At 40.6% G+C, this 26,692-nt stretch overlaps 1 protein-coding gene across 5 annotated transcripts in view; it reads left to right on the plus strand.

Moving 5' to 3' along the window:
• Positions 1–580: 580 nt before the first annotated feature.
• The window catches only part of CYFIP1 (cytoplasmic FMR1 interacting protein 1), an 86,672-nt gene continuing 60,560 nt past the window's right edge, over positions 581–26,692 (plus strand). For 4 of the 5 annotated variants that reach the window (XR_010883815.1, XM_067294124.1, XM_067294140.1 and 1 more), the window contains exons 1-4: positions 1,314–1,362; positions 23,805–23,928; positions 24,091–24,180; positions 25,605–25,682. Coding sequence is in view for 4 of the 5 variants with exons in the window: in XM_067294124.1 (XP_067150225.1) it covers positions 23,812–23,928; positions 24,091–24,180; positions 25,605–25,682 (285 nt within the window). In the remaining variant the exon portion in view is untranslated. Of the gene's footprint in view, positions 609–1,313; positions 1,363–23,804; positions 23,929–24,090; positions 24,181–25,604; positions 25,683–26,692 lie in introns of those variants that run through there. The other variant, XM_067294131.1, reaches the window with a different exon arrangement.

Raw genomic sequence — 26,692 nt, forward strand, 5'->3', positions numbered from 1 at the left:
GAAAAAACAATAGATCAAGGAAAGGAATAATTATTCTGTTCTCAGCACAAAAAGCATTAATAGCACAGTGTCTCACCAACAGCTGTTGAAAACGATAAAATTGCTTGCTACAGCAAAATCATGCAGGTTGCTAATGAGAATAGGAGGATTTTCAAAAGCAGATAAAATGTTGGATGCAACTTAAAGTAGTGAAATACAAGAAAATAGGCTTTGAGGAAGCTTCCAAACAATTCTAATTTTTCCATGTTCTGAATTGACTGTAATCCCTAGATGATACAGTAGATATGTGTATTCTGCCTACTGTAAAACAGTGGATAGAAAGACCAGTTTCGATGACAAACTTAAATGAAGAAGTTTTTTATGGTACAATGTCAAGTAGATGAATCTTAATTTAAGAAATAGAACAAAAATAGAAATGTACTTACCCTTTTCACATTTTCCTTTTATTTCACATTTTAAAATAGGCAAGCATATACATGATACTGTTTTTCAGAAAAATAAAATTTGGAGGTTAGGAGTGAAATTAGCCTTTTTGTTTTTCTCTTTTTAGTTTCAATTAACAGTGGCATTTCAGCTATGAAAAAGGCATACACGAGCACCATCTAGAGGTAATATTTTAAAGGGTTTTCTATTGAATACCTTTTGGTTAAGGTTAGCCTTGGATTCTTTAGGCTGGGACTCATTCCCTCGCGATCCTGCCATCCCCGTGAAGTGAGAAAATGTTACTTCCGCCCCTGAAAGCGCCGGTGCACGGGTTTCGCGTACGGCATCATCTCGCGCTTGTCGCCGGGCCCCTCCGTAGCGCGCTTAACCGCACCAGGCCAACCGAGCGCAGCGTGGTCGTTTTGCGGAACGAGGCGTGCTCCGGTTTACGTGCAGCTATGAAGGAGTCACCGGCTGCTTATATCTGTTTATACCTAGCAGCTCCTCTATGGCGTTATAGGGGGAAAAAAAGGAAAAAAAGAGAGAGAGCGACACCTCGCTCCGCGGTGGCCGAGGTGCCCGGCGGCCGCCCCGCACCTGCAGCGGGGCGCGGCGCGGCGCGGCCCAGGCCGGGGAGGCGGCGGGAGGCGGGAGGCGGGGCCCGGCCGGGGAGGGAGCCGGGGGCGGCAGGTTTGGGATGGGGCGGCGGGAGGAGGAGCTGGAGCGGCAGGAAGGGTGTTTCCCTGCGCAGTTCCCAGTCGAAGTGACTCAGACAGGAAACTCCCAGCCAGGCGCGGCCCAGGGAGAGGAGCCGCCGGGCCGACGCGACGCGACCCCCGGCGGCGGCGGCGGCGGCGAGCCGAGCCCCCTCGTCGGCGGGCGGGCGGCCCTCCCGCCGCCAGGCAGCGGCGCGGCGCTCCCGGGAGCCCCGGCCAGCGGGTGAGCGGCGTTTCCTGCGGCTCGGGGCGGCGCAGGGTGCGGGGGGGGGGGGCGAAGCGGCGCCTCCGCGGCTGCGGGCGCTGCTTCCCCTCCTTTCCCCCCCCCTCTCCCTCGCGGTCCGTGCGCGGTTGTCCGCGACGGGTCGGCCGCGGCGCGCAGGCCGCGGCGCGGGTGGGACCGGGGGCTGCGCTGGCCGCGGACCGGGCCGCACCGCATCGCGCCGGCCGCCCTGTCCCGCCCGCAGGCACCGGCCTGCGCGTGGGCTCTGCTGGGAGCCGGCTCGGCGCTGTTCTCTGTCTGCGTTTGTTTGTTTTTATCCTTTTTTAATCCTCTTATCTGAGTGGTCGTGGCCCCGAAGCTGTTAGGTGCCTCTTTAAATGCAGCAGAAATATTCCCTTTTCTCTAGATGCTGAAATTGGTGAATTCGTGCTGCTGGCTGCAGTGTATGCTGCACTTATATATATATATGTGTGTGTGTGTGTGTATGTATGTATATATATGTATGTATATAGCGTGTGTGTGTATATATATATACACATACACACGCACACATATATATATCTATAGCTGTACAAGTAGTGTGTGCTGATGCATGCCCTGAGCGATGCCCCTTAGCTGTGGGCAAGCTGGAGCAGTTTGCTGGTGGCAGGCCCGTGGCAGGGTCCAGGGGAGAAGATGCTGTTCTGTCCTGACGGGGAACTGCAAACCTGCCAGCGGCAGCGGGCAGGCAGGCTGTCACTTTGGGAATAGGCCAGAAAGTGTGTAAACCCCATAGTGAATTATTTGAAAGTGGTTTTAAGTCTGTTCCTTATGCAGGGTTTTAGTTGTCCTCTCTCGCATGGAGTCCATATGTTTGTTTGCAATACAGGGATTGCTAGAGCTTTGCTTCCAATATTGTCCGGCATTCAGTATTCAATTAGTTCAGTATTCAGTATTGTCCTGCAGATTAGGTGGAAGATAGTAAGTAAGAATCCTTGTGCAGATTCTTTCTGCTTCTCAGTTGAAGGAGATGACTGAGCATCTGTCTAAATAACCAGAGTAGGACTTTTGAGAAAGTTGAGTATGCTCTAATTAAAATAATTACGTTGTAGTGAGAGTAACAATGTAAGTGCATAATTCCCTGGTAGGTATTCTGGTAACCTTGTACCTTTTGTTTATGTCTGTGATGAGCAAGCAGATTAACACTGAAATGGCTTTCATATATTTCTCTAGTTCATCAGGAAGTCTGTTAATAGTTTTTACCTTTCTAGCTTTCATTGCCTTAATTTTTATTCTTGCACCATCTGATGATAAGTTTGAGCAGTGTTTAGACATGTAAATTGTTACTTGTGTCAGGGAAACATATTACAAGGAAATAGTCTTCGTGGAATGTAGTGGATCTGCCTGAAGTGGTTGCTGAAGCACATATATTGAAGGAGAGAGGAAAGGCATCTAGAATTTCTCCTTAATTAGAAGGTCAAACAACACTTTACTATAAACTGTGGGAGATGTAAAGTTTAGGTTCTCTAATGAGCATCTCTAGTCCTTATTGCATTTCATTTACTTATTTGCCAAAGTTTTATTACAGTAAACTTACTGAAAACTTATGCATACAGTGTCATTGGTTAGTATGTTTTTCAAATGGGAACTTCTAATAATACTAGGACATAATTTCACAATCTTTGGTTTATGTTTACATTAATTGCATGTTTACAAACTGTTTTATGCTCAGGCTGAGTATCTCTGAGCTATAGGCTTGAACCTGTGTTGTTAGCCCTCACAGCAGTGTTCTGTCTGGTTCTTGGATTTATCTAACTCCTACTTTTGCCCTTTTAAAATCTGATTTTGCTTTTTTAAAAAGAGAGTTCCTCCTGACCTTATATAAAAGGCTCTTTAAGCATTCTCAATTAACTTGCCTGTGAAGTCTAGCTGGTATAGACAGCTGTTATTTCCCTAGTTGCCAGGGAGGAGGTGGTATTTGGAAACAGCCTTTGGAAAATTTGGGGTACAGTCGGAAGGCTTAATTGCAGTATCATTAAGGCTTCCTCATCTTGTCTGCTAAGAAATTTACAGTAATGTTTCTCTATAAAAGCAACTTGGATTTTTTTTTTTCCCCCTGTAAGGACAATGATGTGGTTGATGATAGAATATCTCAGTTGTACTTTGTGGTTTTCAGATTGTTAGACCTAAATTATTATTGTTGTTACTATTATTTGGAAGGAAGAAAAAGCCCAGAATCTTAAGAAAAACAAACAGGCAAAACTCCTGTGCTGAAGATGAGTAAGACCTTGTGCCTTTTGTTCACTGACCCTGGGTTTGGTCAATTACTTCTGAGGGTCATGATCACGAGAGAGTAGAGAAGTAGTGTTTGACGTGTTCAGTAGAGTTAACATAAAATTTCTGAGGTTTAAATATTGCAGTATCTACTAAGAGGAGCTGAACTACATAAATTACAAAAAATCTGTACTAAAAGAAAACAAATGTTACACAAACAATCCAAACTTTTCATTTCTTAGCTCTTGACTGTTTGACTTTACAAAAATTTATAGTTCTTTAGTGTACTTATGTATGTGTAATATCGAAAGCGTTCGTAACAAAATTCTTTTTCTTCTCTCTTTTTTTTTGATTTTCTTGAGGTGGAAATCTGCCCCTGGGCTTGAACCCACAAACTCTCTTGACCCACTATATAGATCTTAAAATATAATTAAAGAATGAACAGATACCTATTCCAGCTGTATGTTTTATGTTAGAAGTTTGTCTGATAGCCACGTTACTTTGGTTAATGCTTTGTTTATTTATTGTGAGAGAAAGGTGGCTTGGAAGGTGACTTTAGTTCCCTAGAGCAGGATTCATGATCTTCTTAGAACTCTGTTTTCAGAATCAGCTGATTTTTATTTTTTGTTTAATTTCTTAAAGCTTTTAAAGATATTCAGACTAAGGCTTGCTTGAAGGATGAAAACTTCCAAGCAATTGGATTGGGGTTATGAGTTAGAACAAAACCCTTCACAAAGCTCCTTTTCTCGGATTCAGTTTTATTCATTCTTTGCCCAAAAGTTGCTAGAATCATTTGCAGTGCTATACAAGAGAAAAATAGTTTTAGGATAATTTCCAGATATACTTTTGTCAAGACAGTTTCATTTTACAGTCATTGTTCTGCATTTTGAGGGTAAGTTCTTAATGTGGTTCCACTACTGTACCAACAAGTAAAATAAACTTTGATGTCGGACAGCATATTATAGCATAGCGAATTGAAAGTCAACCATACGATTGATTTGGCTTCTCTTGAAACTGTGATAGTTTGAGTTTCTGAATTTTTATTGTTTATACATTTATTTTTTTTTAATAACTGTGGTTGCTATGGCAAGTCCCAGCTGAGTAAGCGATTATTCTTGAACCAGGTTAAGCGCTTGTTTTCCTACAGGGGATGCTGGAGAAGCTTGACTCAAGCTAAGTGTGAATGGCCAGTGGAAATGGTTCAGATGAATAAATGCATGCACTTGGGAATGTGATTAATTTAAACAGTTCTGAGATTCCGTTTGGACATGACCTCAATTATATTAGTTTTCTTTCCTACTTGCTCTTAAATTATAAACATTTCAAAACTATCAATATTTATAACAGGTAACTTGTTCTAAGTGACTTTTGACAGTCTAAATTACCTTATTCTCTCAGTGGGTTTTGTTACTCTTTTTGCTATGTTATTTGAATACATAACAAATAAAGCCATGTATATTAATCTCTTCTGTGCATGTATGTAGCTCTGACACAGTAACAGGAAAGATGGACACTTCAAAATAGTGAAATATGATTGTATACCCACAAATCATGCTGAGAATTTAGTAATGATACTTGTATTTTAAACTACTGAGCATCAGTTTAGGAGTCTTCTTTACTATATATCTGGCCTTAGAAGCTGACATTTGTAGGGTTCAAGGGTACACTTTGTTATGTAGTAGTGGTAGATGAGAATGTGTATTGGTCTGCTTGCTTTAAATATAATTGGGTTAATCCACATCATCTGTATTTCTAGTGGTAAAATGAGCATATGATGCATTGATGAAACTTGCTTGAGGAAGGCAGAAGGTGCAAACTGGCAGATAATCTTTCTGTCTATTGGCACCAAGAAATGTTGTAACTAATCTTTTGGGTAGCTGCTGCTTATCTTTCTTAAACACACCCACAGAAAAACCCAAAGCTCACTTTTCTTTACAGGGCTTAAAAGATTTTCCTCAATGTCAATATGTACTTTTTGCTGTTTACTTGTGTTATATGTATAAATATATGCAGATTCATAAATATTTACATTGTAGAAAAGATCCTGTCTTCAAACAACTCAGTGTTTTTGGGAAATGTGACAGTCTCAGGCTTCTGCTATCTGGAAAAAGGTGGAGTGGTAGTAAAAGTGGATATGGTACAAATAATTGCTAGGCTATTTGTCATCTCTGTAGAAAAATCCCTCCATGGTGCATGCTTACACACACCCTGGGCTGACCATCAGCTGAATAACAAGTGATTTTATAGCTGTGTAGCCTTCCTAGGAAAAGACTATAGTAGGAAGGTGATTTAAAGTTACCTGCAGTGGAGCCGAGTGCAGAGGGGGCTGGGGAGGCCCCAGCTCTCCAAGCATCCCAGTGGGAAGTGGTGGTCCCCTTTTGGGGGAATGATCTCCAGGGGGACCATGCTAGGAGCAGTGCTCATGCAGTGCTTGCACATCTAGCTTCAGCCAGCCTTGGGTCCTGCCTGCTCCTGCTGTTGGGGACCCCGAAAGGGCTAATGTGTGGCCCTGCAAGGTATTGAGCTCAGTGAGCGCCCTTGAGCAGGAATCCCTTAGGAGTGGGAATCTCTTTGGAGGGGAAGGAGCTAATGGTGGGCGCTCTCCTGGGGGCCTCTTGGTTGCTGTAGGAGATGCTGACCCCACCGGGGCACACCAGCCATGGGTTTGGTACCCTCAGCGTCCTGCAATGAGGTCCTCGTTGGACCTGTCCCCATAGCCTGAGAGACATGAATGTGACAAGCCTTGAGCTTGTGGCTACAGTGGTTGCGTGGCTCCATGTGTGCAGTTCAGGGTGAGGCGCCCTGGCACAAGAGGTGTCTGGGCACAATTCAAAGTGAATTTCCTTTCCTGGAGAGTGGGTAATACTAAACCCTAGGAGGAAAGTTACCGTTCCTTTTAACCTTAATGATATTCTTATTTCAAATAGTGGGTTAATATTGACTTGTGGGGAACTGGCGCTTCTGGTTTTGCGTTTGAGAGAAGTGTGCGCCCTGGCAGCCAGGTGTGGTGCCCCCTTGGCCCCGATTAGTGTGTGCTCCTGCTTTACGAGGCAGTTAAGTGGTGTGGAGTGGAATTGAGTGGTTGGGCCAGGTGTTGGGAGGTAGGTTTTCCCAGTTTAATGATATTATAGTAAGATTTTCCCAGTTTAATAGTGTGTCTCTCAGCAAGCCTGTCATAGGATTGGTTTCTGCAGACCTGCTTTTCAGGAATATTGATTAGGAGGTAATGAAATGACCAAACAAGGTCATTTAAAGTCCGTCAAACAAAAAAATGTACACTGCTCTATCTGAAAAATAAATTGGAAGATATTTTAGTCAAACTGGTACTATTTCTGTTTTTAAAAGTAGCTTTTGATTTACAATCCAACTCAGTACAAAAAATAATGTAAAATTTTAGTCAAATATTTTGACTTTTAGAGTCAAGTATTGCTGATTTGGAACAAAAATGGCTTTCCTCCTTCCCCAAAAGGCATCCTAAGACTTCAGACAGCGTGTAGCTTTTGCTTACTAGGTGACTGTGTTTCTACAAATGATTAGCAGTGTTATACCTCTGCAATGCTCTTCTGAATAAATAAAATATTAAGTAAAAGCAATAGTATTAAAATGGTGCTGTTGGTTTTAGAAAAAATACTCGGGTTTTAAAACCAATACTGTGGTATTTTTTTAGGACATGAGTCCCAAGGGTCAGATGTCCTTCTATGTAGTGATTCAGGCTGAATGAAGCACAGAAGTTCGCTGTGTAAATGGTACAGGGAGCTTTCAGAGATGCTTACCTTCACATGCTTCAGGCATGCAAGAGGCTTTCAGGAATGAGATAAAAGTATAGTATGGCTGTATGTCATTTAAAAATAATTCTGATAGGGACATGGACACTTACTGGTGAGAAACAAAAATGCTGTGAACCTGAAATTGATTTATGGTCTTCTTACAGTATAGTTTAATTACTTTGAGTGGATTCACTGGCATACATTAAATCGATAAGGAGAGTGTGCTGAATTTTATGTTCTGAATGTAAAGTTCAGGTAAACTGTCATGATACATTTCTCAAGCTAAATAGGTATGGATTCTTATTGGGTGGTATCAGAAGAAAAGCCTTTGATGAAGAATTTTCATGAAAGCTGCATATTTTCATTTATTGTATAAAAATGAAAGGATAAAACATTATGGATCATGAGCTCATTTAGAGGAAAATGAAAGCTTAATGCACTGGTAAAAGCTGTTTATTTCCTTTTTCTCCTCCACCCTGTGCTATAGTATTTCCTTAATTTGTTTTACGGGAAGGATTAAATTGTAACTTACTGTTTTGTTACTTTTTGTACTGTGTTGGATTTTAAATCAAAAGGTACTTTTTAACTTAGAAATATACCAATTTGACTAAAATATCTTCCGATTTATTTTTCAGAGTAGTGTAAATTTTTTGGTTGTTGTTGTTTAAATGAAGGTCATCCAGTGTGTTGCAGTGTTGGTGTATTAAATAGTTACAGGCAGGGAGAAAGAGAGCAAATGACAGTGTGCAATCTTTTTTTTAAATAGTCATTATTATTAAAGGCTTTGTTTGTTTATTTTAACTCTTGAATAAGTTGGTGCTGAAGCCAGAGTTTCAACCACAGGTTTGCATTGAATAAAACCGGATAAAGTTAATCTTTGTCATGTCATCTGGTGCTATATGCTGTATGTTGCTAAGAAGCAGTTGGATATACAATGTGAGGGCCCTGTAAAGTTAAAATTCTCAGCTGCCGGGGGTCAAGGCAGCCTGTCCCTCATGGGCAGCTGCTGGCTGAGCTGCTGCCGGCAGCCTGGGGGGGAGCTCCACCAAGAAGCGGCGAGGCCAGGCATGGGGTGACTGCCTCTGGGCATTTGCTCAGAAAGACAAATAGAAACCCCCTGAGACAAAAGCACTTTCTGACTTTTTTTTTTTTTTTTAAACAAAAGTATAACTCGAATTTCCATGCTTAAATAAATGGTATGTCTAAAGCAGAGGGGTCTGAAATCTAAGGATGCCAAAATTTTGTCTTTCTCTCAGTCTCTCTGGCTCATCTCCCTTATCTGTAATGTGACAGACTGATGCTCTTCTCACCAGAGTGCTACTTAGAGCATATACTCAGATGCATCCCTTTTTGATTAAAATAACAGAAATTCTACACACGCGCACACACACAGAGCTCAGAAAACAACAGCCAAACCCATGTTTGATAGATAGCCAGTACATGAGCAACCTGTTGTAGTAGTATTGTTTGGGATGAAAGGTACTGTCTGAGGAACAGCAGATTAATTCTGGGTGCCCATGCTTTTTCCCCTTTTCCCTGGGGTCGTTACTGTTCTTGCTGCTTTTTTCTGTGTTCTTTGCAGAATTCTGAAATTGGTAATCTCGTCCGTGCTAACAACCAAGAAAGCTTTTCACACCCTGTTGAACATGCCATGAATTCTGTGCACACTGCAGTGTTAGCTAATAAGCTTTCCAGGAAAAGAAACCCATCTGTGTAAGCAAATGCTGTGTAAAGTGAAGCTGTAGGTCAGACCTGATCAGTCTTAATGTTTTGGGCTTGCCCAAAGCGATGCCATGCTGTGTTTGTTCCTAGTGTATGTGTGTGGCAGAGCAGGATTTGGTTTACAGAGTCACTGAAGCAGCAGGAAGACTCTCAAGCAGAAATATGGAAGAAGCGTCCTCTTAGGACAACTGGAGGAGCTGCATGAGCAGGACAGCAAAATGGTGAAAGAAGCAAAGTGAGAAGACTAAAGCAACAGGGGAGGGGTGAATTGGGTGAGAAGAAAAGAATGTGAAAAGGAGAAGGGGTAGGAGATTAGTCAAGAAGCAGTACAAAAGAAAGAACTGGAAGTCAAAGGACAAGCCAAACATACCAAGCTGGTGTAACATCAAGGAGTATTAACGGGGTGAGAAAAATGAGAGTGCAGCAAAACAATCATGAGAACACCTCAGCGAGGATAGGACAGTAGTCAAAGCTTCAATTCATTCTGGCCTGAAGCGAAGCCATATGTTGCAAAAAGATTTTTTTTAACCTTTGTAAGTTTAGAATTAGTAATTTTTTTGTTGATTTCACGTACTCTACCAGAATATCAACACAGGTCTCTAAGAATTAATTAGCAAATCAGTGCAAACCACCACAGCCATCAAGCCCCACCAATAGCAGATCTTTTCTGATATCAGGGAATTATACCTTTGGTTTCAAGCTTAGCTATGCAAATTTAATGAACAAAACAACCCCCTCCTCCTAAATTCTTGGAGCGCCAGCGCCGTTGCAGGGGGAGTTGTGTTCTGCCGACTAAGCTGCAGTTACAGACTCTCCCTCCTTGTTCACATGCATGGGATTCCTTTGGGTCAAGCTTTTCGGCAATAAGCTTCTGCCATGTCATTGCGATGGATTCCCCAACAAAAAGGGTGGAGATGAGCAGAGTCAATTTCCTATTTTTAAAACGTGTGTGTCACATTGCACTTGATCTCCTGGCATGGGGATAACATCTGACCTAGGTTCTGTTGTCAGGGTGTTGCATCTTTCCCCCCAAACTTCAAGCTCTGGAAAGATACTGCATATAGTCATAGCCAGGCTGCATATTGAAATACCCCGTGATGACTTAGTGCATTGTCCACTGCAAGTAGTAATTACTGCTGTAGAACTAGTATGCAGGGCTCATCCATACTACCCATCCACGTGCTACTGCTGGCTGCTAGCACAGTGTAAGAAAGTTAAACCCACTCTTACAGAAATTTGCTGGCAAGCTTACAGTGATTCCAGTAATGTGCTGAGATACAGAACTGATAGGGTGACAGAATTGTTCTTTTATTTTGGGAGGGGGTATAAGATGCCCTAGAGGTAATACAGGAGCATCCTAAGACACTGTTACAGAAGAGTTTGCCTATGGATATTCTAAAAAAGTAGCTAGTAAACTCACACCTCGTTGCAGCCATCGGGAAAGAACATTCTGTCTTACCCTGGCTCACCAATCTCAATACCGGTTTTTGCCAAAAAGCCTTGAATGTTCCTGTTCATTACCTGCTGTGATGATAATAGGATATATACCCTCCCAGTAAATGAAAATGTGCTTGAATTGTTCAGGATGTTGAAATGGAATAATGCCCTTAATTACTTGGCAAGCATGACTGATTTTCAGCTGACTGCTGGTGGTCAGTATGTCAGCTAACCATTTTATCTCAACAAAAGCAGTGTTAGCAGCAGTGTCTTCCTGACCTCGATTATGGTGTGGGAGGGAGGGAATAACAATACTGAATCATGAAAGCAGAGCTTTTGGGTTTGGTAAATGGTGCTTGATTTGTGTGCCAAGATATCTGATACTGCACAGAATCCAGTGTTGGAGGTGATAAGATGGCTGCATCACTGAGAATTTGTGCCTTGATTGAATGCTTATATTGTAGGTGTTGCTTGTTTAAAGAAACATGTATGTCTTGGTGTAAGTAACCATATTTTGTATGGTATTTACCTGCAGTGGACAGAAAATGGATAGGTAGAAATGTAAGATGATCCTAATGAAGAAGGTCACGTGAAAAATCCGTGTGTGACTGAATGTGGAGCACTTTTAGTTTGGAGAGTTGACGTTTCCAAAAAAAAGTTTTTTCTGTGCCTTATGCTTTCCTTCAAATCTGTGCCTGCTTACTGAAGTCTGCTTCTGCTCCCAGACCATTCTAATGCCAGGGCAAAGCAGTTAATGCGAGCCATTCTAGCCCACAGTAGTCTAATACTAGATGATTTTTTTCCATTATGTAACTATTCTTTTGGGTTTTGCTAGGTTGCTGGGATGGTATAATTCAGTGCTGTAATTTTTGTTTTTCCCTCTTACACCTATTGAGCCTTTTTGTTACAATTACAGGGTTATTTTTGAAAGCTTGACTGCATGTCAGATCTGTTGCACAAAGAACTGTCAGTTGCTGTTTGCTTTCTTCTGTCTTTTACTTTAATCAGGTAGGTTGATAAATGATGTAAAAAGCATTTTTTCTTTGTTGTTTTAGCATATGCAAATCTGTTGCTTAGAAACTAAGAAAAGCTTAAATCCTGAAAAGAACATGTTAAATTAATCCCCTTTACAAAAAGACAGATTCTGTCATCCAAGGCACTGAAAAAGAGCATTCAAACTGAGAATATACAGTGTATCACTATTCTCTGAAGCACTTTGGTTACTGTTTTGTTAAAATGCTGTCAGCTCAATCTGAATTGATGGGTATGTAGTTGATCAGCTGGTGCTGTTGAGATTTAATTAAGTTAAAACAGAATGGAAATTACATTTAAGTGAAAATTTGAGGGAGATCTGGAAGTTTGATAGAATACTGACTATTATAGTCATTGCTGTTCTGTTCTTTGAAGAGAAAATCTATTCCTTTTGTTAGCTCTGGCCTTCATAAGAGCCTTTTGTGATCAGAGTCTCAACAGTTTAACTGCTTTATTGAGTAGGAACATTATAAGGAATATTGAATCAACTAATTCTTCACAGAAAAATGCTTTAATTGATTTATTTTCTGTAAGCCAGTAATAGAGAAGAATGACACAGTGGAACACAAAAAACATGAAAATGTTGTGTTGCTATAGGGACAAAACTTAACTTTCTAACAAACTGGAGTTCCTCTGCCATGTAGACCAAGCCTATTCCTGTGGGAATGTTGTCATTAATTCCTACAGAGTTTGCTGAGATTGATCCCATAGACCCCAGTTCAGCAGGGCATTCAGTCAGCTTTTTAAGTTTATTCCTGTTTTAATTTCTCTCTTACTATGGATGGACTGCTGAACATCTTTGTTCCTCCTTTGTGAAGGATATGCTTCTTTTCCTCTTCTTTAATTGCTGCAAGCAAAATTTTCCTGATTTTCATCATCATATCCTGTCCTGTGAAGTGGAGTAAGCTTTTTTTTTTAAGACTGCTTTTAAAAGACAAGACAAGCCATATATACGTACATGTTTAAATTCACGAATTGCGCTGCAATTGTAATTTTCAGTATATGTCCTAGGTCTGAGATTTTTGCTTAATTTAAAATTCAAAGATGCTTTTGCAGACTTGGAAAAAGAGAGCCAATGTCAAAGGAAGTGCTATTTAAAACCACTGAGAGACTTCCTCTTTGTCTTATTTTGAGCCTGGGGGCATGCACAAACACTTAGAGAGTGAATGCATCCATTTAAAAAATAGGACAAAAAAATGTGTCCAGCGGACTGTGAAAAGGTACAGGGCAACCCCTCCCAACACCTGTTTTCAGTCAGATGAAACAGTGTTCTCATCTACAAAGTAATAAAGTATTCTAGAACTTTTGTGATCAGGCAATATTTTTGATAAGTCATTTAAACACAAATATCTCAGACTTTGTCATGATTCTTCCTCTGTTTTTTGGATAAGAAATAATGTTTTTCCTTACAGATTTCAGTGTTTGGGATCTTTCTGGGTTATGTAAGACAAGGCATATCAAAAACGATTCCTTGAACATCCTGAAACATCTCTGTTTTCTTGAGCTGTATTCTCATGCTCTTATTTACGTGTGTCTTATGTGTCTTATTCTTTTTGGATTTATGCAAGTTTTAAGAACATATATAATACCAGGTGTAACTGTGGTGTATTCTGTGAAGCAGTTGGTAGGGTGTGCTGTAGCTTTCCTGCCTGTCACAAGGATCAGAATCTGCAAATATCTGTGTGTGTGTGGGGGGGGGGGTGTTGTGTTGTTTTGTTTTGTTTTGTTTTGTTTTGTTTTTTTTTGACACACAACTGACAGGCGAGAAGGAAATGGGTAGAGCCTGAGCTATGGCAATATGCTCAGTTGTGCAGTTGCACTGGCATGCTGCTGAACATACTGTGATACTTCCACTATTTCTCCATCAGTGGAGGAGCAGAGAGAAACTCTGAGCTGATCAGGCCTTGCTGATCCCAGATCCATGCAGTATGTACTGCCCCTAACTGCAAGCTGCAGTTTCAAACTGCTGATCCAGCCTTTTGTGAATGGGAGGCCCCAGCCTCTCCTCTTGAGCAGTGGGAACTTGCTCTGAAGTTATGATAGTCATAGAATACATTTTTCCTGAAGTCAGTGTTTATATCCCTTCCTTTTTAAAAATGCATTTATGGATCTCATAGCTTTCAAGAGTTTGAATTGTAACTATCTGCATTTTTAAAGAATTTATGCTTCTTTTGAACCATGAGTTCCAAGCATACTTTAAGTTAAATGAGTAAAAATAGGTACTTTGGGGAATTTCTTAGGTTTGTTTTTTTAAGATGTGTATTTAAAACACTGGTGTCCAAGAATGGTGATGCAGGTGAATCCTTGTGGTCTGACTGGTATGGTGTGCCAAAACTAAGAGACCCTGTTTGTGAACATGCTAGTGCTCAATCCTCTCTTTTGCATTTGAATGGTGACTTCGTACATGCCTTCTTCCAGGAAGAGTATTTGCACTGTCTGTGTTAAGTTGGGCTCTTGCATTGCTTTGTGAGGAGCTCTGTTGCTTTTCATTAATTGCAGAGGAAGATTGACCAGGGTTGTTATTTGTCTGGTGCTGAGTGGTATGGTTATCAGTCTGAATGATGGGATGAAAATGGTATGATATCCAGCCAAAGGTCCGGACATGGGTTCCTGCATGTATGAAAATTCCTGGAGCTCTTGGCTTCAGGAAAAATCAATTGCCAGAAAGCACCAGTTCTTATTGAGGATGGAGGAGCATATCAACCTCTGGGTGTCTAGGCAACCTTATTAAACTGGAAAAAAAAAAATCAAACATCTTGCAAGTATCTTGCAAGTCTTCTGTCTGGTATCTCCCAGATTCCACATAGAGCTGCTGTTAAGCGAATATGTGTGTCGTGTGAAAGGGAGGGACGGAAGGCCCTTCCTTATCTTTATAATTTACGTTTGCCTGCCAGAGCCCCCTGTTTGAGGACTTTCCCTGAGACAGTTTCGCAAAGTAAAAAGAATAAGATTTTATTAAAGCGACAGATACAACAGGTTCGGAATTGCCGTTGATAAATGCACTTGCTGCTACAAATTTTCTTTCTATGAGCTCAAACTAACAATTAAGCGCTTTCAATAATAATATATTTTCCCGGGTAACGTCCGACGTTTGTCGGAGGCGCAAGTCTTACCAAAGAGGCGTCCCTGTTTGGGGGAGGGGAGAAGGAGGCTCGCTCGTCAGCAATCTCCGGTGAACAGGTCGGTGGTTCAGTTTTCTTCCCTTCCAAAAACTTTAGTGAGCTGTCCTCTGTTTTATAGTTGCTGAAGGTGGGATGTGGAAGCGCGGCAGACATACTTCATTGGCCAGATTGCCATTTGCACAGTTGTTGGGGGTATGTCCCCCTTATTTACATATCATTATGCAGCAAAGGGCGTGATTTTTAATATGGTAAGCAGGGATAATGAGGCTGGGGGCACCATAGGTCAACAGTAAGTCTGTGAGCAGCAATTATTTTTTGGGATGCAACCCTTTGTGGTCGGGGCGGACCGTGATACCTCCATATCGCTCCAAACTGTCTGGCCTTCACCAGCTAGTTCGTTACTCATGTTGCAAACGGGTGGTGTGCTTTGGCTGCCACGTACTGTTTTTCCCGTGTGCCCCCTTATCTTTCTCCCTGAATTCTCTCTTCTTCCCACAATGTGCAAAGAGTACATTAAGTGGCTTGGTTTAGTTTTGACCAGGTGTGGAGGTGATGTCAAAATCCTGCTTGTTGCAAGAAGTGATTATGTTTCTGAATATGCACCACAGCAGTTACTACATGCTGATACTTCTGTGGTTTTGTGACATCTATGATGTCCGTTTATTTCTTAGCCTGTGGCTCAGTGTGGCTCAACTCTTTGCCCATTTGGCTCTTTCCATCTATCTAGCAAAGTGCTGTAAGGTGGTTGGTCTGTGTGTTTGGGGCAGGGAGGAAGGAAGAGCGGGTCCTTCCAAAGAGAAAGCTTTGCTAGGTAGGGGGTGAGCTGTCTGATGAGAACAGGACCTCAGGACAGGTCTACTCTGCTGTCTCTGCCATGGGGACAGCCTAGGTAGAGAATTGGAGGGTGTTGTGATGGAGACAGGAAGAATGAGACATCACTTATTCCCACTTCCAGCCTCCTGAAAGCTTTCTGATTTCCTTAATTATCTTAATTTCAACTACTGTGAAAGGGTTTGTCTTTAACAGAACAAAGCATCAAGATTGAGATTGCTATGCTTCTGAGGGTTGACTTGTTGCAAGCAAACAAAGATTAATCTATCTGAAAAACATTGACTGAGTCTATTTAAGATTATATAGTCAATCTGTAATTTTAGGCCCAGGTGTTTTAAGATGGGTTTTGAATCAATATTGTGAAAAGCCACTGAAGTAAGAACCAAAGTCGTGTTTGCCTGTGGATGTGGTGTTAACTGTAGAGGCTCAAAGCAGAAATCTTTCATTTTTAAAATCCACAGCATTTTGGGGAGATTTTTTTTTTTTTTTCTGATTTGGCAGTCACTGCAAATTCATGCAAGCATTATGCTGCTATCTGATTGAACGGAGAAGTTACGGGCTTCCTCATCCTGCAAGAATCCCCATTAGACTGTTGATTTAGGCATAACAATATTTTGACATAGCTGGAGTATAACAGAGGAGATAAGCATTAATTTGGGGTAAAAGGAAAGAACCTTTGGTTCTATCTGAAAAGGAAAAGAAGCCTAGAGAAAATCAGGGTGGCATTCATACCTCTTACCTTTCTTACTGTGGTGCAAAGCTCAGGATCTCACTGCCCTGACTGTCCCGTGGGCTAAAATGGAAGTTTTACCCTAATTTCACAAAGGAATTGAATCTCAGAAAAGTAGCCTGAGAGCGAGTGTACTGGAGAGGGTGATTAGAGATTGTTGTTACTATGAAGAACTTGCTGTATTGGTCGTGTTAAGCCCAGAACCATCTGATATGCTGCAGATGTGTCTATAGATTTGGACAATTGCAATGAAACGGTGCTGTGTCAGAGTAGATAGACAAGCGTTCAAGGAAAACTATCATGTTGGCACACAGGCTGCTGGTAGACCTTTGTGTACGGAGGCTCTGATTCATATCTGTTTCTAAAAACGAAGCTTGTGTTATGGCAGCCATTGCAACACTGTACAGGCCCTTATTTACATTTAAAGTTGTAATAGTGTGAGTTTAGCCTTAAGTGTGACACTCATTTAGAAGTTTAGTTCTCCATTTTCTGGCCCTTCCTAAGATTTGCAAACTGTGGGAGAGGGAGTAAGAGTGCTTTTGCTTTCCAGGTCTTAGATTCAAGCTGAGTTTTACCTGCTGCAAATGTCAAAGTAGGACATGATTCACTGTAAATTGTGCTGTTGTTTGTACAGGCCAGGATGAAAAATTTTGGTGCTCTGGGAGCTGGGAATTTGTTCATGAGCAGGTTGGATGTGCTTAGTTTTTCCATGTCCACCAGAACGATGGGACAAATGAGTGGGGGCAAATGATTTCACCCATCCAGTTCTCATCTACCACTACTAGCCTGCTGGATGCCTTCACAGCAGGGAGGCTCATGGCCCAGCTGAACCTGGCCCAGCAAGGACACTTGTGCATCGCTGCGGCTCTGGGTGCAATGCCAGATTCAGACAGACCTTCCCCCTCCAAGTCACTGCCCGTTTACTCCTCAGACCTTTCCCTTGACACCCTCTCAGCTAAACCCTGCTTTTGTTTTTAATGGAAGTTTACCTTCTTGGGCACGAGGTGAGCATGTGGTAGTGGTAGACCCAGTTGTGTGCATCTCCCAGCTCCTTCCAGTATGCAGGTATGGCAAGAGATTTGCTGTAAGCAACCGACAGTAGAAACTACCTGGATATTGTCACTGTATCCAGATCACTATCTGCTGCAACTCTCCCTTTTTAAAGCAGGGAGACTACTGGCTTACCTCTCTGATAGTTTTGTGAGGATAAATCCTTAAAGATTTCAGGGTGTTTCTGGGAGCGTAGAACACCCTGAAATCTTCGAGTGATGCAAAAGAAAACAAGCCTGTAAACTGGGATTTATGGCTTAATTATTTTTATTTTATTTGAGGGAAGTTGGAAAAATCATTATTCCTTTTTCCAAAAGGGGACTACAGCTTGCCGTGAAGTCAATGCCTCTACTTGTTGTGTAATCTGAAGAAAGGTCGCTTTCACCCTATCTTGCTACTATATATTTTTTAACCCAAGGATTGAATTATACAATTTATCTGTTTTCTGTGGGAATTGCAGTTTGAAAATCCTAGTCCAGGGGACAATGCCAATTTGCATGGAATTTAAGTGGCATATGTACTTGTACCTCTCTAAGGAGTTACTTTTCATTCTTTCCCTGTATACCTAATATAATTTTTGATTTTTTTTAAATGTGTTATGATTACAAGGTATCATCTTCTTCATCTGCTCTGACCTTTGTAACACAGCCACAGAATTTCATCTGATAATTCTTGCAGTGGAGGGCTTTATTTTTCATCCGTAAGTAGATAGCCCAGCTATTTGAGTTTGAACTTTTCACATTAAGAATCAATGTCTTTTTAATGTCAGTTTAATAGATTCTTAAGGCTATCAGAGGCCATTTCTGAGGAAGTCTTGAGTAAATGATTTGTGCAGAGGCTAAAGAGGAACTGCTTGGGAATTTCTGCATTTTTAAAAAGGTCTGAGAAGCCTGCAGTTACCTAAGTTCGTTTGCTTTACCCGCTTAAGACTTGGTTACTAGCTACAATTTACATCTGTTGGATTTTGGGTGCCTTTGCTGAATACATTTACGCACTGTCTCCTGACATCTAGCATTTTCCTGTTTGAGGTATTTATAGACTATGCCTGAATTGTCTTTAGATCTTCTTTTTGATAAATATTTGACCTGCTTAAGTCTGTCACTGGAAAAAATCTTTAAAACTCAGAAGTTTCTTAATTCTCTAGAATTTGGGAGAATTATTTTTTTAAGCTTTGACCTTAAGAGCTGAAAAGTGTTATGGTAGTCCTCTCTTTCACAGTGATTCTGAAGTTAATGCTTTTTTCTCTGCTTTCTCAGGCCTTGCCTTCCATTTTTTATTATTTACTTCTTGTCTCTCTTCTGATTTTTTTTTTTTTTTTGTCCACTTTTTTTCTTATCATTTGCCTTCATGATGATGCTCCTCTTCCCTTTTTTTCAAATAGTCTGAAGCCTCAGTAGGCTTAAAAGAGCAAGGCTGTAGCATGCTGAGCATTTTCTGATACCCTTGAACTTAGGAGTACAGATCTTCTGCAGAGCATTCAAAATTATTCTGCAAGGATGGAGATGTGGAAACAGGGTGTCTACTCAGGATTAACAGTCGTCTCCTCTAAATACCGGAGCAATGTTGTGAGCAGGGCATTGTGTGCCACACAGATTCATGGCTGGAAACAAAGGCACCAAATCATCTAAAAAAAAAGTTGGCAGCTGTTTGTCTGAATTTGCAGAGCCTCAAGAAATAATTCTGAGAGGTCTCGATGTCTCTATTATGTTTCAATAGTAAGTCAGTTCTGAAGTTAGATGAAAATGTAAATAACACTAAAGGAGCTTCAAGGTCTGGTGCATTATTTTGATTTTTTTTTTTTCTTGTGGGCAAAATGTTATAGGTACAGCTCAGTAAGCTTCTCTGCAGCACAAGCTTTTGTGAGCAGATCAGACCTGTCCAGTGCTTGCCTCCTTTAGAACTGAGGAAAAAGATGAATATCCTAATTTAACTTGGTCTGTGGCCTCGCACTAACATAACATACCTGAAAGTTTGCCTAAAACTCTTGGATAAAAACTGTGATTGATAGATCTGATCCTTGAACACGATGCGACTTTGCACTGTAAGACTGAAGCTTGTCTGTGCAGGAGACAGGGATTTCTTGTGTGTTGGCTTTGAAATTCAGAAAAAGTCCTTATAGGAGCTGAAAATCAGCACACACACACTGCTGTCTTTTGCTTAGAAAGTTGGGTGCTCATTTCTGATTGCATCATGTGTAACATAAGTCCATTCTCTCTTTCATCCTGGAGAGGATGTAAGGCAATGAATGGCTTTTAATTGTGTACATCCAGGAAAACCCGTTCTTGAAATGCATTTTGACTTTAGTATTGTAATGATGGGGTCAGGATACAAACATGACAAAAAGAAAAAAGGGATTATTTCAAAAATAATTCTTGCATGTCTTCTACATGAGAATATCTGTCCTGGGAGATCTCAAGTAGCTGCAAAGCTGAAAACATGACATCATAGGAATTTAGTAAGAAGGTAATTCTCACAGTTAGGGTATATTTACTAGCTTAACTATAATGGTGTAATTATCAGTGTAACTACAGCATTTTAATCTATTCCCGTTTAGGTAAACTGCTAATCAGGCAGTGGCTTCTGAATTTTTAAAGTAGGTCTTTGAAGTTTCTTGTGTTCTCTGTCAAAAGGGAGTCTGTTAAAATATCAGCACTTTTGCCCGGTAATTGCAGCTGTATGAACTCACTGAGTGAGCTCTAGGTGTCTTAAAGAGGCAAAACCATCCAACTTTGTATCTTGGGAATTTTAGCTTTCAGAAATTAATTTTTCTGAAACTTAGAAAAAAGGGGAAAAAATCCTATTTTTGCCAGCCCTTCATCTTTGTACATTAGAAATAGTCTGTGTCTTTTGGAGTTGGCTTTATTAACAACAACAAAAAAGAAAAAGAAGAATTCAAGAAAATCTTTTCTGTACTGGTCCCATGGCGTCTACATCAGGAGTCCCTGTGGCAAAGACCATGTGATGCTGTGGCATGACTGTGGGACTTTGTCTTCTGGCTGGCATGGCAGAGTTTCGTGGTGGAGCTCCACTTGTTGTCAAACCTCTGCTGCTCAGCTAGTGAGGAATAGAAAGGAAGTATGAATCATTCCCTCACAGAATTTGCAAGTGTACAAAAGCTAGGCAGGAAGGAGTCTTGTTCCTCTTTCACATCTTGCTTGATAATAAAATAAAAATCTGAAGAAAGGAGCCTTGAAATGGTAACTTGGCCAAAAAAACACCAAGCATTTGAATACCTCTGGCAAAATTATGAAGTGAAGCTGTCAGCAACCTTAAAACAATAAAGCCTTTTTAACAGTCTGAGCCCAATTGCTTGTGTTTTCCTGGTTCAAACATGTTGGTCTGTCTTTGTGAAATCATGCTGAGGGGCTTGGAAGATGTGCCTTCCCGCATTTCTTTCTGCAATCCAGAGGGCAGCAAGAAGCTTTTGTTTTTCTTCCTTCTGTGTCTATCCTGGTGGTGGGAGTTTCTCAAAAGTGCACTGTTTTATAGATGGCAATGTAAGCAAGATGGGATTTTGTTTTTGCTTGTGTTTTGCTTTCTGTTTTTAAAGTATTTCTCCAATATCTCTTTCTAAAAACAACCAAAAAAATCCACAGGTAATCTAATGTCTGTTAGTTTGAGAATAGAAAACTGATGCTGGAGAATAACTGCAGAAAAAAAACACGAATGCCAAAAATGATGCACGTGTGCTTTCTGAAATAGCGCATACAGGGATTATGGGCTTTACTTTCAGAATGTATATTTTTTCAGTGCTAAGGACACACAGGTCAGAAGCCTGACTTTTGTGGATGCAGAGAGATGCCTGGCTCTCCTCTGTACCAGGGTACTAAATCACTGATGTGCTGTTTTCTAGGAGAAGAAGGAAGATCTATGGATAAGGGAGAGGGTGTTGTTACTTTCTGCTGTTCAATGACAGCTTTCCTTTACATGGATGTGTGCAGTAAATTTTAGTGTAGAACAGGCAACCATTTTTCACTGTGTTTTTTGGAGCATGGGTGGAGTAGCTTTTTGTAGTGCGTCCCTGTTGTACTTGTTGGAGTTTTGTGGCTGTTCTCCCATCCTGTACCACAGTATGGGGGAGAGCTAATGAGCTGATCAGTCCCACCACAGGCAAGCCCAAATGGAGCTCCGCAAACAGATCCCTCCTTCTCTGGAGATAGTCAGAACCTGCCTGGATGCGATCCTGTGCAGCATGCTCTAGGTGACCCTGCTTGAGCAGGGGGGTTGGACTAGATGATCTCCAGAGGTCCCTTCCAACCTCGACCATTCTGTGATTCTGTGATTCTGTGATTTTTACAGTGAAACTAAGAGGAGAAAAAGTTTCAAGCTGGATGAACGTCTCAGTTAAACTAACCCAAATAAAGTGTTTCTTTAGTTAAAGCTGGATCTTTAGATACTTAGAACAAAAATTAAAATATTTCTTTGAAATAGTCTGACTTCTTAGGAACTCCCTTCCAGTTGCTTTAGGCTAAAACTGTTAGAGTTTGACCTACTCACAGGAATCTTGCCCAGACATTGAATTTTTTGGCACTTGTTTATTTATTGAAGGAAGATGCTTTGGTTTTTGTTTGTCTCTAATTTGGGCATAAATATGGTTCTCGTGAAAGAGCTTGAACTAGGTGTAGGCAGGTGTTAGGCAAGCTTCTCAGAACAGCTCTGCCAGTGAGCCCTCTTGTCAGTCCAGTTCATCATTTTTCAGCAGGGATTGCAAATAGTGCAGTAAGGGTGTTATCTATTTATGTCTTTGTTTTGATGAAACCTCATATGCTGGAACTGAAGCAAGGTTTGAGCTGGTGTCTCAAGGAGTAACAGGCCTGTGGATTTTTTTGGTGGTCGCTGTTTGAAATTGTTAGTAAACTCTCTTCATATGTGGTGTGTTAGTATTACCCTGCTGTCTCTTTATTCTTCGCCTTCCATCCTGCTGATGGGGGGAGAGACATTAGCCACCAGCCCATGGTCTTTTGACTTTCATCTTTTCTCTCTGATTGATGCCTTCCTTGTTTTCTTGTCATCTTCAACCTAAAATCTCTGTTCTGGCCCCACTGAAAAGTCTGCATCCGCAGATAAAGTCATCCAGAAAAGTAATCTGCCAGTGATTGGGGCGGGGTGGTGTAGGGCCTTGGCAGCTTTCGATCAAGGGGATGCTTATTTGTGCCACCTTTTCATGTCTCCTCTCAGGGCCTGGGGGAATAGTTGGGCACAGACCAGTGCTGGTGCAAACTCTTGGGGCCCACTGTCACGTACAGTATGTGTTCCCGGTTGTGTGTAAAGTAGGCAGAATGATACTGGATGGAAACCTTGGTTTTGCAATGTTTGCTTAGGACTCAAGGCTGGTCTCTGAAAGCAGATAGCTAATCAACTCTGAGAGTTTTCCTTCTGTTTGCTTTGGTTTTTCTTTGTCAGCTGAACTCTGTTTCTGTTTGCAACTCCCCCGGAAACCATGAGTAGGTAGGCGCAAGCGAGGAGATGGTTGAGCCGGGCCACTGAAGAGCGGTGAGTCAGGGCATCCTGGGCCTGTTCCTGGCTCTTTGACTCACGTGGTGACCTTTTGGCAATTTATAAAGCCCTATAGAAAAAAAGAAAAATACTCAATAGATTAGAGGTGCTATGATAAGAATGAGGGATTTCTGACTATGCCTGCTAGGATGAGTAGAGCATTATACAAAAGCGGCCAATCAAGTCATTGTTCTTTGCCCCAGGTTTTCTTCCTAAAATTTTTTATCATTGCTGTTCTTGGTTCTAGACTGCACGCAATGACAGCAGTTGGGGAATGTACCGAGCTCGCCGTGGCCTTGAGGCTTTTTGGGCCTCTATACCACTAACTATTCAAAGCAGGTCTGGATGACCTACTATATGAAACACTGGAAGCTTCTGGCACCTTGTTGACAACCAGATGGTAGTTGGGCTCCTATAGACGGGCTGATAATGGTATTTGCAAAGAAATTTTGGAGAAGGATTTGAAGACGTTGTTAGTACAAAACTCATATTTTACAGGGAAGTTTTATAACTGTGCTTGTTACAGGATTTTTCTCTCTTTATTGTAACAGAAGAAGACCACAGAATAACTTTCTTTTTAGTTTAACCAGAAAAGCTTCCATAGCAATCTTCCCCCTCTTCCCCCCCCCTTTTTTTTACTGTGCATCAGGTGTCATTAAGTTTCCTCTATTTTTGGTGTGCTTCAGCTACACAGCAGTGGGGGAAGAGAAACATTTCTCAAATCTTGAAAGTAAGCAGGAGGATGTTAGTCCTAAAAATCTTTATTAAAGCTTGAATACTAAAGCCAGCCAAGTTTCAGTTTGTTCCCCTTCCATCGTGGTCTCTAAGAAATGTCTTTGTTGAGGGGAATCTGCATTTCTCACAATGCAAATAGTTCCCTGCTCTTCATATTACATGTTTGTTTTGAGTGTGTGTGTGTGTGTATTTATATATATAAAACTAGATGTGTGTGTGCATATATGTATGTATATATACATACCTATATGTATTTTTTAACCACAGATGCAAAATGACTGCTCAAGTAACACTAGAGGATGCCTTGTCCAATGTGGATCTCTTGGAAGAATTACCACTGCCAGATCAGCAGCCATGTATTGAACCCCCACCATCATCTTTGCTTTACCAGGTATGTTGTCATTGTAGAAAAGAGTTTTTGCAGTTCCCATTGCTGTTAGGAAAAAGAGTATGTGCTCTTCAAAAAAACCCCCAAACCAGTGTTGGTGTTTACGGTATATATAGTTTCTTTTCCTTACAAAGGATTTAATTCTACATTTTGCTTTCTCTGCAGCCAAACTTCAACACTAACTTTGAAGACAGAAATGCATTTGTCACCGGCATTGCAAGATATATTGAGCAAGCTACAGTTCATTCTAGTATGGTAAGTAAATGTTCAGATTCTTACTTTTCTATTGACTGGCATAAAAGGAGAGGAATGTGTCTTTGTGCGCTTCATTATAAGAATCTTGGTGACAGAAAAAAAGAAACTATGTTGACCGCAACACTTTCAGGAGGCAATGAGATGAAAAAGTGTGTGGCTTTTTTTTTTCTCTTAACTGTATTTCTTGACAATTTTAGAATTATCTGACTTCCTGATCTTAATCAGCCAGTGTTGCTCAAGTTTCTTTCTTTCATTAAGTATTTTTCTAGTATTCCGAGATGAATTAGTTGGGTTGACAACTGTACTCACAGCTAGTTGCTGTAACTTGAAGGAGGAATTACTTTCTGTCCTCCCAAATTTCGACTGCTTCTCTGTCAGTTTTGTGGTGTTGAAGGGTTTCTCTTGGCTTTCTCACTGCTGACTGTGTGTTAGTGGGTTATTGGCACGCTTTTGTGTAAGGTCTTCTGTGTCTTTTAACAGTTCCACAATATGAGATAGAGACTTGATGCCATTAACACCATCTCTGCTGATACTATTGCAGTGTTGGAGTAGAGGAGAACTTGCAGATTGTAAATGCGCTGAGCTTTTGATTGTTTCATGGCATCTTGGAGGAGTAATAGAGGTTGTAATTCTAGAAACCAGTACACAAACTGTAGAACAGATAGGTTAAATGCTTGATTAGATGCCACTCACAAATTGTGTGAATGTACACCAGTCTATTGTTAAAATTATCTGGTGGCTTGTAATCTGTTTTTTGGTGTTGGTATGTTGTTCGTCTTCTTCCTTGGCAAGTAAAAGACGATGTTGCAGTGTGTGTGCTGACTCTTCATTTCCTGAACAATCCACCTGTGTCCCCAGTTTTTTTTTAAAAAACAACCCCTCCAAACCATAGAGCATCTAATCTTTTTCCAGATGAGCAGTTTTATTTATAGATCCTGGTGTCTTATATTTGGAATGGAAAGAATGAAACAAAAGACGATTCACTCGAGGCAGATAGTGATTTTTGTCATTAGGTAGGTGTAATTGCTGGAGTTGTTGATTAGTGCTCTGGTAAGTGCTCATTGGATTAAGTGGCATGAAGATGGTGATATGAATTCTCTCAGAATTAGATTGGATGCTAGAACACATGACTGAGAATAGATGGATTTTTTAGCTGCTGGATTACAGTCAGTCTGTGTTTCAGTAATTGATCAGCTCAAATGTTATGTTTCTTTTAGAAGCACGGATATTTGATATAAATAATATGCTGAATGTGCCCGTGTACTATGGTAATATTATTTTACATACATGTAGTATGATACATCATTCAGTTCCACTAAGAGAAATAGAATTGTTTGGACAAGGATTTGGAATGATGGAAGGCAGCGGATTTAATCCTTCTTTTGTGTTACAATGCCTAGTTATGTTGAGTGTCTTTCTTACAGAATGAAATGTTAGAAGAGGGTCAGGAATATGCTGTCATGTTATACACATGGAGAAGCTGCTCAAGAGCCATTCCTCAGGTAAAGGAGCAAAATTAAACTGTTACGTAACATATGAACTTTTTTTTTTGTCTGGGATTGCATGAATACAGCTTTATTAATGAACCCTGAAATTTAGTCTGCTTTGACTCCTGAATTGGCAAGTTGGGCATGCCATGGAATAGTGTCTTTCAGCACTTGAGAGCTGAGTGTTTTTTTGTTTTTTTTGGCTTTTTTTGTTTTTGGTAAGGTAACTACAGAAATACTTCATGGGTTTTTCTGTTTTTCTAACTGATTGGTTCAAGAGGAAATATAGGGGCAATTTGCTCTGGAAGGAAGGTCTTTGATCGTAGTATATATTTGAGATCAAAATCCTTCATTTCATCAACAGAATGCAAAAAAGAAAAAATAATACAAACAAAAACTTAATACTTAAATTCAAAACAGGTTTAACAAGTGACATGATATGTAATAATTAACCTTCAGGAAGAACTTCAGGTTTCTAGACATCATAGACTGGTGTTTTCTAAATGTCAGAGCTATCCAGTGTTTTCTTGATTTATATATGAAAATACATTCTTGCAAATAGGTGACAAGTCCATAGGCAGCCTCAGGTGACTGGGAATGATTATACAAGGGTGGTGGTGGGGAATGTTACGATGCATCAGGAAACTGAACAAAATTGTTACCGTGAGTTGACATCTGCCTGCTTTTTAAGGAGTTTGTAGTGTAACTATTTTTGTACTGAAATAAAAGGAAGGCTTATCCTGTGATTTAAATATTTGGAGTGGAAATCAGGTAATCTGTTTTAATTTCTACCTCTGCCCCTGTTTTAGTACATGACTTTGAGCAGGTTGCTTAATAATGTGGAAAGAATATTATTCTTACTGTAGAGAGGTCTTTGAAAACTGAATTATAGGTAATACAGAGAAAAATCTTAGAATTTTTTCTTTTCTTTTTTTTTTTAACACAGTTATTCTTGGAGAACTAGACTAAAGTTATTGAAAACAGCAATTTATGCCTTAGATTTTTATCTTTACCACTATAATACA

Source organism: Apteryx mantelli, chromosome 1 (assembly GCF_036417845.1).
Source record: "Apteryx mantelli isolate bAptMan1 chromosome 1, bAptMan1.hap1, whole genome shotgun sequence".
Taxonomy (NCBI): domain Eukaryota; kingdom Metazoa; phylum Chordata; class Aves; order Apterygiformes; family Apterygidae; genus Apteryx; species Apteryx mantelli.